At 37.3% G+C, this 13279-nt stretch overlaps 1 protein-coding gene across 2 annotated transcripts in view; it reads left to right on the top strand.

The window, feature by feature from the left end:
• Positions 1-13279, top strand: part of abr (ABR activator of RhoGEF and GTPase) — a 204277-nt gene that overhangs the window by 125243 nt on the left and 65755 nt on the right. For both annotated transcript variants that reach the window (XM_016517311.1, XM_016517313.1), the window contains exons 7-13: positions 1539-1591; positions 2803-2943; positions 4636-4757; positions 5571-5739; positions 8501-8623; positions 8837-8912; positions 9445-9549. In XM_016517311.1, coding sequence (XP_016372797.1) covers positions 1539-1591; positions 2803-2943; positions 4636-4757; positions 5571-5739; positions 8501-8623; positions 8837-8912; positions 9445-9549 — 789 coding nt within the window. The remainder of the gene's footprint in view (positions 1-1538; positions 1592-2802; positions 2944-4635; positions 4758-5570; positions 5740-8500; positions 8624-8836; positions 8913-9444; positions 9550-13279) is intronic.

A 13279-nucleotide genomic window follows, 5' to 3' on the forward strand; every position in this document is an offset into this window, starting at 1 on the left:
CGATAAGAGGAATACATTAACTCACATGTGCTCAGGGTGTGCTAGCGATTAGATCACGTCAGCAGTGTAGCTCATTCTTGAAGCAAAGTTTTGCCTGGAATGATGATTAGATTCACTGTTTTGGGTGCATTTAAACTGAGAATGCAGGTACAGAATGACGCGTTCGGTGTGTGATAGAGTCAACAGTAATAGCACGTGCAGTGGCAGCCTCCCCCGGGTCCTAATGCCCGTTCGGTAAGGAGTTTTAATTCTGTAGGGGGCGCTGTTGGCCTACTTCTAATAAAATGAAAGCAAAATACACCAATAATATTTGTCACTTAAATTAAATAATTTTATATATACTGATTTATTCATTAATGTGTAATATGTTACATTTTTAAACAAATTATGAGCTCTAAAAGATTTTCAGAATTTTACAACTCTTGCTTTAGACCATTTACAAATGTTAAATGTTAAAATAAAATGTTAAGGCTACCACTGTATCTTTCTGAGAAAATTTTTTATTTATAGTTATTTTCAAATCTTCAATGTACTGTCATTATAAAATAATTTCATTGTTGTTTATTTAATTCTAACAAATAAGTTCTTGTTAAAACTAACCAAAATTAAAAATTATTTGTTTATAATTCCTGCTCAGGAGAGACTTGTGCTGTTTCCAAACAAAAGGAAATATATCGGTATCGGCTATCGGGCAAAATGAGTTGGAAAAATATCGGCATATTGGATATCGGCAGAAATCCAATATCGGGTATCCCTAATTTTTTCCATTGCATCGTATTGCATCAAATCACATTGTGTCGAATCGAATTGAAATCAGATCACACTGCATTGTAATAATGTGAATTGTATCGCATCGCATCGGTAGCTGCTTCATATGTATCTTTACTGTATTGTATTCTTTGCTCTGCATTGAGATTCGCATCGCATTGGCCTCAGTTATGGAGATGCACATTCCTACTAGTTAGTAGTTTACCTATAGCGGCTAATGAATTGGAAGTCTTGCACATTTAAAGAAAATAGCTTACTTCTGCATTGCAAAATGAGGTGGATAAATGGAACAGAATAGCAGGAGCTAGGTCGAGGGTATATGGTATGAGGTATTCATATCCCACTGCAGTGTTCAGAATCACAGATATGGCTAGAGGTAGGGCATGATACTGTGAGCTGACAGATATGCGTTTCCTTCTCTCTCAATCTGTCAGCTTATTGAGAGTGTGTGGATTTACAGAGAGCTAAAGACATAAACTGAGCCTCCTCTCAGTATTTGCATTCATTTGTCCTGGATGCTCATGTTTGTGAAGTGCTCAGAGATGATGCTATTATCCGTAGTGTCTGGCTGCTCAGTCAGCTGTGTAATAGAGTTTGGGAAAGGGTATTTCTTTTTTTTCTTTTTTCTCTTTGGGTTTGTTTGGAGCATTTGTATGATTGGAAGTATGAATGTTTTTTTTAGTTGAGCTCTTATACATCTTACTGTATAAAAGGATATTTCATGACTTATGATGACTCTATAAATAATTCTTTAATGTTTGTCTTTGCAGCTCTCCTCTACAAGCCTATTGACCGTGTCACTCGCAGCACTCTAGTCTTGCATGTGAGTTTCTCTCGCTAAAAATGTATACGTCTATTGATTGCACGTAGTCAGGTTTAAAACTGTAAGGTCACCTTTACTAAGGCAGATTCACAGGCTATTATGTTTGTACTCTATTTGTACTGTATGAGTCTTATAATTTAACCAAGTTAATCAAACTCAATAGATATTTGTCAATAATAATAATAAAAAAAAACACTTGATTTGTTAACTTGAAAGATTGTTTTTGCATGTTAAGTATTAGCTTATTATCTGTGATGGCATTTTGGCCTTGTACAGATATTGACCTGTAATCCGTAATTAAGTGTGTTCTATGCCATAAAGAGGCGCTCTGACTATCAAATTCTACTGTGTAAAGATCATCATATGCTTTAAAATACCAGTATCAACATGTCAAAACTGCTTTTCGTCATGGATCTTAAGGATATTACAAATCCAGATATATATCATCAAAACTTGTAAAACCTGCATGAGAGGAACCTTTAAAAAATTCAAATATATTCAAATAGAAAACATTATTTGAAATTGTAGTAGTATTTTACAATATTGCTGTTTTTGATGTACTGTATTCTGACATATATTTCAAATACATTTAGCCTTAGTGAGCATAAGAGACTTTTCTGAAAAACATTTAAAATTTTTACTAACCAAACTTTTAACTGTAGTGTATGTTTATCTAATTTGTGACCCTGGACCACAAAACCAGTCTTAAGTGTAAATTTTTCGAAATTAAGATTTATACATAATCTAAAAGCTGAATAAATAAGCTTTCCATTGATGTATGGTTTATTAGGATGTGACAATATTTGGCCGAGATACAACTATTTGAATATATGGAATCTGAGGGTGCAAAAAAATCTAAATATTGAGAAAATCGCCTTTAAAGTTGTCCAAATTAAGTCCTTAGCAATGCATATTACTGATCAAAAATGAAGTTTTGAGATATTTACTGTAGGAAATTTACAAAATATCTTCATGGAACATGATCTTTACTTAATATCCTAATGATTTTTGGCATAAAAGAAAAATCTATAATTTTGACCCATACAATGTATTGTTGGCTATTGCTACAAATATACCCGTGCTACTTATGACTGGTTTTGTGCTCCAGGGTCACATTTATTTTAATATTTGGATTGTCACTTAAAGAATAAACATACTGTAAATCTCAGATATGTTATCTGTTTGTTTTATTTTTATTTACTTTTTTTCAGGACTTGTTGAAACACACTCCTAAGGATCATCCAGACTTCACTCTGCTTCAGGATGCTCTGAGAATATCCCAGAACTTCCTGTCCAGCATCAATGAAGAGATCGACCCGCGCAGGACTGCCGTGACCACACCGAAGGGAGAGGTGTGTGACTCTGTGTGTCTCTACCGACAGAGAAAGAGCATACAATATACTGTATTTTACATAAACAGTTCTCTATTGTATATGCAAAATTATAGAACGAGGCATTTGTAAGGCAGGTGAGGTGCCAGTGCCTTTCTAAGAGTGTTTTCACACCTACTTTATTAATAGCTTTTAAATTTGGCACCTGGTATGTGTACTTAGTTTCAGTTTGAGGCATTTATGTTGCACTCGTTCCCACTGCACCAGTTGCACTTGTACCCACAGCAAAACCGTCAGTCCAAGACCACCTCAGTTGAGTCTCAATTTATTAAAAGAATCAAATTTTCTTTTGTATTACCTGACTATTAATCAATTAACAGATTAATCAATTATGAATTGCAATCATTCAGGGGTGCGTTTTGTGCTTTATCAATGCTGTCATGAATTCGCATACCACTGTGTGATGGAATTAAAAAACCTGAAACAGAAGACGCTACCCTCTCCTCATTCCCTGCATTGTTGGGCATTTTTTCATCATGACAATGACTATATACAGTACATTCTCCCGAGGTGAAAGTCCTTCAGTGGACAAGTATTTCACCCAATCTTAACACTCTTGGGCACCTTCGGGGGATTCTGTAGAGATGAGAGATGAGAGAAGACCAGGGCATTAAGGAGGTTATCCTCCAGGAGTTAAACAGGACAGATGTGAAAATTTTTCATGAACTTGTACACTTTGTGCCAAGAAGGGTCAGAGCAGTATTTTAAAAATTATGGAGAACACACTAAGTACTAGAATATTATATATTTGTTTAATTAAATCTAGGGTGTACTCATTTCCGCAAGCCTTAAATTAAACAAAACTGGTTAAGTTACTTATTTTATAGATATAAATGACATATGTTTCTCTGTTTTTATTAAGTATATGTTTATTACCTTTAAATTTTGCCATCGTTTAATTAATTGTATTAGTGATCGTAAAGAAAATATATATTTTGTATTTGTTCAGAGGGGGTGTAGTCATTTATGCTGTGCATTGTATATATTTATGGGAAAAAAAGATATAGATTGAATTGCGTGTTAGCTTGCTTTTTGATGAAGAGTAATCTATTTAAGTCCACATGTCATACTAACAGGAAACTATTAATACAGCTGGAGAGCTGTAGTTGTAGCCACACAGCTTTGTAATGCTATTAGCTAATGTTCACTGGAACTATATTGTTAGCAATGGAACTTGTGATCATTGACCAATGATACTTGTAGGAAATGCATCTCTAAAAAAAAAAAGAAGACAGTTTGCCTACTTGACTTTTATTATTAACTTTTGGTCCACTTTGGAATGTTTTGGAGCCGGGGGGGGGGAATTCTCTTTTGTTTATCATTTATGTTCGTTTTCTATCATGAACTCCCAACCTCTATCTATGACTGTTTGATGAGCTCATCATCCACATGGGAGTATGAGTGGATCAACTGTATTTATGTATTAACATAATCTCACTCTTCTTCATCACACTTATTTAAAATAAATATTTGATGTTTGAGTGTCAACACTTTTTATGATCAAGCTGTACAGTGTCAGTGATGAATTGTGTAACTGCAGGCAGGTCCATGACCTCTGTCATCCCTCGGCTTTCCAAAAGCGCACGTGTTCTGTGTGCTTCTGCTCTGATGAGTCCACAGGAAGTAACGGTGGGTGTTTTGTGTCTCTGGCAGGTTCGTCAGCTGGTGAAGGATGGCTTCCTGGTGGAGGTGTCGGAGGGGTCGCGTAAACTCCGTCATGTCTTCCTCTTCACAGACCTTCTGCTCTGTGCCAAGATGAAAAAGACCGCAGTTGGGTATGAACATGGACACTCACACACAAACTCACTTTCTCTCTCATTTTATGTTATACCCACTCATGCATACCACACTCTACTGGTTTGGTGCCAGTAGATGAAGTGTTTTGATTTACAAAGGTGCAACCTCATTTGTCACTCTGTTGTTGTCGTGGTTACAATGCCAAAGAAATCCGTAATATTGATTGATAGCTGCTGTTATCCTGATGCAGATCTGTGTTTCTGCAACTAAAGCTTTCCCAGAAGAATAACACACATAATATGTATACTAAACACCAGTCTTTTTTAAACACAGTCTTAATTTACTACATGTATAGTCTACTCTGGGACATTCAATTCTGGATTTTATTCTCACCACTGACAGAGACTGTAAAGTATTCAGCATCTTAATCAGACTGAATTAGGCAGAAGATGATTTTAATTGGTTGTTATGCATGATGATGAGCAGATTATATTTTGCTGCAAAGCCATGCTGGGCATCATAATCATTTCATAATAAGAGCGCATTATCAAGCATTTCGACTGTGGAAACACATTTTGATCCCTGAAGTGTGTGTGCGAGTGTGTGTGTACTCTTCATTTCATAATAGAAAGTGCTTAGATTAATTAGTTACATCAGTCTCCACATAGTCAGTTCCCGTCAGGACAGGAAGAGAAAGATATCACGAGGCATGTGTTTTTGTGTATGTGAGCAGGAGCAAATTATACACTTAATGCACTCAAATGATATACTTAATATATAAATATACTATGGTTGTCAATTTAAAATATGCTCCTATTTGACATTTAAACATTTCTCTGTGTGTTTTTCAGGAGACATCAGCAGTATGAGTGTAAATGGTACATCCCTCTGGCTGATCTGAGCTTCCAGACTCTGGATGACTCGGATTCTCTCCCTCACGTCCAGACGCTCCCTGAGCATGAGATTGAGGAGATGAAGATCAAGATCTCCTCCATCAAAAGTGAGATCCAGAAAGAGAAGGTACAGTTTCTCTTACATGAATTATATATATATATATATATATATATATATATATATATACAGTATATATAACTGTAAAAATCTTTATGGTCAGTTTTGATAAATTATTTATATGTAACAAAATATAGAGATGTTTATGCTTTCAAAAAAAGCCCTTCCAAGGATCTCAGTATTTTTTTTTTTTGCTTCTTAAGAAAATCTTGTTTTACAAATATAGATCAGATGCAAAAGCCTTTAAGTGCCGTTCTAAATTTTCTTCTAAAATGCGCATTTTTCTCAGGCCCCTGTTTATGTTCAGTTATTTCACTTTAATGGCAATGAAAAGAACCTATTCATTGCAATTAAAGTGAAATAAGTAATGATTTTGGTATGTTTTTGTTTGCACCAAATTTTATTTTTTATTTATTTTTTGTTTTCTCGCAGCGATGCCATGAAATAACTGTTCTTGGTATCCTAACGAACCTTTCAGACAACAGTGCTTAAAAGAACCATTTTTTCTTAGTTTAAAGAAATGGTCATAGTCTACAAAGAACTTTGAGGTTCTTCACTTAATTATCAGTCTTTTTCAATCTCAAGTCATGCCAGACTCGGAAGCATTGCTTTGTAGGCCTCTGTTTGGAATTAGGGAGAAAGTGGATTTTGTGGTTTGTTTACTGATGTTTAGCATTGCTGAAGCAGGTCACAGTTTACATTTAGACAGATCTTAGACCGCCCGCTTCCATTGTTGCCAACAATTGCCGAGGTCAGCGAGGCAGTGCCTCACACGCAGAGGAAAGGTGACACCCCAACTCTCAGCTTCGGTAACGTGGGTGACTTCGCTGTGTGAGCGGGTTTGTTTATGCTAGCTGACAATGAGAGAATCAAACGAGTTCCCCTCTGAGAGCACTCGCTCCTGGGATTGTCAGGGTGTCTCTTCTGGGAGCGATTACTGCACCACAGTCATGTAGCCCATTCCATTGTGTCACGATATAATATAACATTGACACACACACTAACGGACTGAGCAGTGGGGCTCTGGAGTCTTTAATTAGCTGTGGAGGCCTGATAACATCATTTCCAGTAAAGCTCATACACACAATGAGAGGAGGACAGCGTCGGCCCAAATGGAAACTCTCACAGACACACAAACATAAAGACACAATTTCCTTTGAATTGACTTCACAAACAAACATTTTGTACTGTTTCAAAATCATGGTTTTCACAAAAATATTAGGTAGCACCACTGTTTTCAGCATCGATAATAATAAGCAATGTTTCTTCATCATCAAATCAGCATATTAGAATGATTTCTGAAAGATCATGTTACACTGAAGACTGAAGTATTGGATGCTGAAAATTCAGCGATGACATCACACAAATAAATTACATTTTAAAATAAATTAAAGTAGAACATTTATTATAAATGTAAATTATATTTCACAATTTGATTGTTTTAAAATACGTATTATTTTTACTTTTGCAATATTTTTATATCAAATATATGCAACCTTGGTATGCATAAGTGATTTCTTTTATATATATACACACATATATATATCCTCAGTTTGTCACCTTTAGCTTTTCCATTCCATTTTGGCCTAGTTTTTTAAATAAATAATGGCGCTTTGTGATATGGCATGTGTTGTTGTTCATCTGAGGTTTTATTTTCCAAATTCTAAGACCTGCCAAGGACCAGATGATTTTTTAGTATGTCCTGATATGGAAAACCATGGAATAGAAACATTTTCAGACTTTTGGACACTATTGTACATTGGCATAGAATCAGCCGGGGGATTTCAATTTGCAATTTTGCTGTGTGGAGCTCTTGGTTTCTTAATTAAAGGTGCAGTAGGAGATCTTGGAAAATGCTAACTTTAGCCTGATAGCACTGAAAGCGAACGTCCCACCCTCCCTGCAATCGCCGTCCAAAGCCACGCCCCCTGAACGCATTTACACTCAGACCAGAATACCAGAGACAACATTACTACAATAGGCTACATCAGCGGTTCCCAATTCCAGCCCATGTTCCGAAGTGAAGTAAACTTCAACGGATTTCCCCCGCTCAGGGAGTAGGGAGCAGTGAACACTGTGTAGGGCTCATATCGATCGGAACACAGTTCATGCACGTAGCTCACTTCTAACGAGCTGGCGTGAGGACTGGATTAACCGCTGGGCTACATCATGTGTCATTCACCGGTGAGAAAACTTTAAAAGTACTACAATACCAGGAGGGAAGATCCGGTTGTTGATGCTTGTCTGCCATTTTCGCTCTGTCTGCACAGCGTGCGTGAACACGCTGATGACATATCCTGTCTGCGCGAACCCGGTGCGCAGAGGTATGCTAATACATACGTTGACAGGCAGGTAGGAAAGCATATTAAAACGCTCGGACCGAGCATTTTGATTGGACGAACATTTCTTGATCCTACGCCTTCCACAGAATATATAAATACAGATAAATACATTTAGACCACTTAACTTAATGATTGTTATCGGGATGTGAAGAGACTTTCAACCAGCATAACAAAAAATGTTTCTGAAGACAATCACCTATTGCACCTTTAACTCCGTTCTGAGAGTAATAAGAGAGAATGAGAAGGAAAGAGAGGGCTAATGAGAGCAGGAAGTTTCTCTGATTGAAATGCAGATTACTGATTACAGTCATACTGGCTGCTGTGTGTGTTAGTATCTGAGAAACACAAGCTGACAGATGTCTCAGGCATATTTTGCCTGTAAGCACATTTTTAAAGTACTAATATCAGATTGATTTGTGTGTGAACAGAAAGCACAGAAGGCTCAGAGTCGTAATGTGGATCGTCTCAGGAAGAAGATGAACGAGCAGGAGTCGTGCCTGCTGTTACACTCCCCCACCATCCCATTCCGCATCCACAACAAACACGGCAAGGTACCGCATCGCACAAGCATCTGATTTTCTACGCTATTCTGTGTGGGAGGCTAGTGTGATTTTTATTTGACATGATCTCTCAGATATCTTGTTTGGTTGGATGTTACATTAAATATTTAGCAGTTAAATGACGTGTTTCTGCTGTTTGTAGCGTTCCAGTAGAGGGAGCTATTGTTTTTCTTGAGCTCACTTTCTCTCGTTCTCTCTCTCCAGAGCTACCTGTTCCTGCTGTCCTCAGATTATGAGAGGTCAGAATGGAGGGAGAGCATTCAGAAACTGCAGAAGAAAGGTAAGATGTCTTGTTCTATTAAAGCATCAGTTTATTATTCATTACAATATCACATCATCAGTACAAAATGACGCTATCCTTCATTCTTGATTTGGCCCCACTACCACTCATGTACTGCTCTCCACTAGGTCCACTAGCTATGGGGTCCACTAGGGGGCCTCAGCAAACTTAGCAAAAGGGCAGAAAGATGGTTTATTTATAATCACAAAAAAAAAAGTTATATTGAAAATGTATATCCTAATATTATAGTAAACTCTCACTATTTATTTATTTAGATTTAATTTATTTTATTTCCGTTTTAGTGTTAATTCAGTTAATTTCCAGTTAGTAATTTTGGTGATTCATGTGGTTTTTCACGTAATGTTTATATTTTATTTTTTGTTGCAGCTTTATTTTTTTTAAATGTTTTTAATAGTTTTAATTAGTGATAATAACCTTGATGTGTAGAGCTCACTGTGTGTGTGTGTGTGTGTGTGTGTGTGTGTGTGTGTGTGTGTGTGTGTGTGTGTGTGTGTGTGTTTGTGTGTTTCAGACCTGCAGGCCTGTGTGTTGAGTTCAGTAGAGCTACAAGTGTTGACCGGCTCCTGTTTCAAACTCCGAACTGTCCACAACATCCCTGTCACCAGCAACAAAGATGGTAAGAGACAAACAGCTCTCTGCTCTCTGATGCAGTGCTTAGTAGCTTCAGCTATAGATGGAGGGATCAAATGCAAATACTATGTGAATATGAATTTACAGTAGAGGAGAGTAGGGTAAAATATGTTGGTGATAACAATTTTCAGTTGTTCAGATGTCCAGAAAGTTAGTTACATTTAGGAGAACTTCAGTAAAAACAGTACAGCTTATCCCTTGTTTCTTTCCCTTCTGTTTCCAGTTAAATTCCTTCAGCTCCCCATCACAATAGTTTTTATTTGTACTCACTACCCTAGTTTCTTTGTTCCTCAATTTCTCTTTCCATCACAGGGAAGTCCAAATAGGTTTTTCAGAAATCTAGGTTACAATCTGGTTTTACTCTACTGATAACCCGTGCCATGTAGAGGCTGCTTTTATTTACTTCTGGGCAGAGCAGCGTTTCAGGACTTGGCTGTTTATTTTTGTGTGGACCCTGACATGTTTCAATTTGGATGACATTAAAGCCATCTGTCCATCACCTCCCACATGCAACCATCCATTTTTTAACTTCAAAAGAGTCCTCTATCCATAGTATTGCTTTCTCCACTGAAAAAATCATATCGTCTGAATCAGGAGAGAAATATGCACAGATCAAGCACCGTATATACAATCGAAAACAGTCCAAACAGTCCACAGCTCTAAACACATTTGTCAGTGGATTTTAAAGTAAGAGGACAACAGGTGATGGACTTTTAAACTGGAGGAAATTGAGTGTGGAATCATATTTTAGATTTGTTTCTTACACATCGCTGTTTGTTTCACGAGATGTTACCTGATGGATTGGAGTCATGTGGATTACTTGTGGATTATTGTGATGTTTTTATCAGCTGTTTGGACTCTTATTCTGACGGCACCCATTCACTGCAGAGGCTCCCATAGTGCTGCTGCTGTACACATACTGCACACCTCTCCTGGTGAATTATGGGTGATTGGTGGTAGGTTCAGAAATATTATTGCATTTAGCCATTGCGCCATATGCCATAACATTATTATAGTGGTTTTCCTGTGATAAAATCACTGTAACTCTCAACCTCAAGTCAAGTAAATTTTATTTGCTTAGCGCTTTTCAGAATACAAAAGCTGCTTTACAGAAAATCATGATGTTAATGTTTATAATAATACTTTAGAATATCACCCAAAAGGGAACATTTACTAAAAATGTTCTCACTCAGGCCATTCAAGATGTAGATGAGTTTGTTTGTTCATTGGAACAGATTTGGAGAAATTCTGCATTACATCACATGCTCACCAATGGATCCTCTGCAGTGAATGGGTGCCGTCACAAACATTTTCCAACAATATAATAATCAAGCAGTTGATATATGCTACACAATATGTATGCTGCTGAAGTGTCTTGTTGCTTTCAGTAAATAATTACATTATTTTTAATAATCGCACTAATCACACTAAAAGTGTATTCATTATTTATTTTTGTTAGCATTGTTCTGACCAAACTGCAGCTTAAATTAATACAATTGTAAATAAATAACTGGATGTGAAATATTGATTTGAGAGGAGAATGCTGTACTCTAGAGAGCTGTATAGTAAACATACTATAATTGTTATGTACTGGTGCCAATATTATTTCAAATAGTTAAATATTATGTAAAATAATGAATGTAACTTGATCTGCGGAAGCACAAACCACAGTGGATTTGAAGCATAATTTGAGTTCATATATAAATATCAGTTTTTTGAGCATTTATAAAGAGTGCTGCTGGCAGGTCGTATCCGGCGCAGGGGTCTTGAGTTTGACTTGTGGTCTAAGTAGTAGGTGCGTTTACTGTATCTGTCTCTTGTAAGTGACACACAAAGAAAGACCCCCTCTGATCATCCCCTGAACCTCCTGCTACGAAATGTAAGATGCCGAGAATGAGGTGAAATGAGGAGCAGCTGCTGGAGGAATGTAACCCCTGCCACATCCCCTCACATACATCCCCCATGAACCCCATATACACACTCACAAATAGCCTCTTTCCTCTGGACACCAGCAGTTTAAGCTGACAAATCAGGGCTGTAAGGAGCGTTTGTCTTCATTATGACAGAAACAGTCTGACATTGAGAGTTCTCAGATGAAGGGGAACAGTAATTAAATGATGGTCGGCTGCTGTTTTGTGCTCATCGGCGAAGTGAGAGCGTTAAGGCCCCTTCACGTGACTCACATCAGGGTTTAAGCATCAAGCGCAGCTTTGACCTCCACATGAAAAGCATTGCAAATAGTGTTGTGGAAGGGTGATGTTGCAAGAAGAAGTGGAAATGTTTAAACATGTTTGAACTTAGAACAGAAAAAAGTCCTGGCAATTGCTTTGATGCATCAGAAATAGAGTGGTTGAACGTGGGTTCACGAAACGTTAGTGTTTCAAGGTGCTTGTGGTGAATTTAAATTAGTTTAGGAACTGAGGAACCAACAATAATAAGAAGTATGTGGCTTTCAAGATCTCTTCATGTTTTAAACAGTTCTTGTTGCTTTGTACTCCAAGTTTGGACAAAATTCAGAATTTTAAGAACTGAATCTTTTAATTCATTAGCTGAAATAGCTAAACCACATAGGAAGCTGGAATTAATTGCATTACGGTTCAGTGGCTAATGATATTTTTGGCTAAAACCTGTAAAACTTTCAAACTTCAAACAAAGTTTAGTCAATCTATCAAAGTTTGTCTTGACAAACTTTATTTTATTTTATTAAACTGAATTTCTTCTAATTTCAATTCACTTTAATTCAATAATTTCATAAAAAATATTAAAAATTTGAATGTCAATTCCACAACCTGATTTCTACGTCAGTAAAGTTAGATTCAAAATCAAGAATTAACTTGGAATTTAAAATTAAATTCAAATTCAGGATTTTAAGTTTAAATTCAAGAACTGAAATTCAAATTCAACAATTGATTTGAAATGTAAAAGGCTTATAAATTCAACCCGGAATGGCACACATCCTTCTTGTACTCCTAAAAGACATCATCAAAAATGTGCATAACATGTCACTTTATTGGGCCCTATTATACACCCAACGCAATGCGGCACCAGGCGCGACGCAAGTGTTTTTTGCTAGCTTCAGCCCGATGCAGTTATCATTTTCACGTCCTGCGCCACGTTGTTTAAATAGCAAATGCATTTGAGCCCATTTGTGCGCCCATGGGCGTGCTGGTCTGAAAACGAGGTGTGTTCAGACGCATTGCTGGCGCGTTGCTATTTTGAGGCAACTGAAATAGACTGCGCCATTGACCAACTAAAGCCTGGTCTAAAGTCAATGGCGCAGTCGTTTTTTGTTATTTAAAGAGCGCGTTAGTATAGGCGGGTCCACAACGCGCGTACACTCTGCTTATCACACACACAGGGACGCGCAGCAGCACACAAACATGTCAAATATTAAAAATGAAAGGATTACAATGTAAAAGATTACTTGCAAATTCCGCCGTGTAAATAGCAAATCCGACATGGCGCGAGCACAACTGGCTCTTAAAGGGAATGGGAGATGAGACTCAGATTGGTTTATTGCACGTTATGCCCAAAACACACCCATTACTCAGTAAGAGAATAGGGACAATTTTATAGGGACACCCTTTTAGACCATGCGCCAGGCGCGCCAACCGTTTTTCCATCATTAAACTAGCAAAAGTGGATTCGGACATGCACTAAGTACACCTGCGCCTTGCGCTTTAGACCATGCACTTAGATCGTTAAAATAGGGCCCA

The sequence above is a fragment of the Sinocyclocheilus rhinocerous genome, unplaced genomic scaffold (genome assembly GCF_001515625.1).
Source record: "Sinocyclocheilus rhinocerous isolate Xijiao unplaced genomic scaffold, SAMN03320098_v1.1 scaffold1319, whole genome shotgun sequence".
NCBI classification, from domain to species: Eukaryota; Metazoa; Chordata; class Actinopteri; order Cypriniformes; family Cyprinidae; genus Sinocyclocheilus; species Sinocyclocheilus rhinocerous.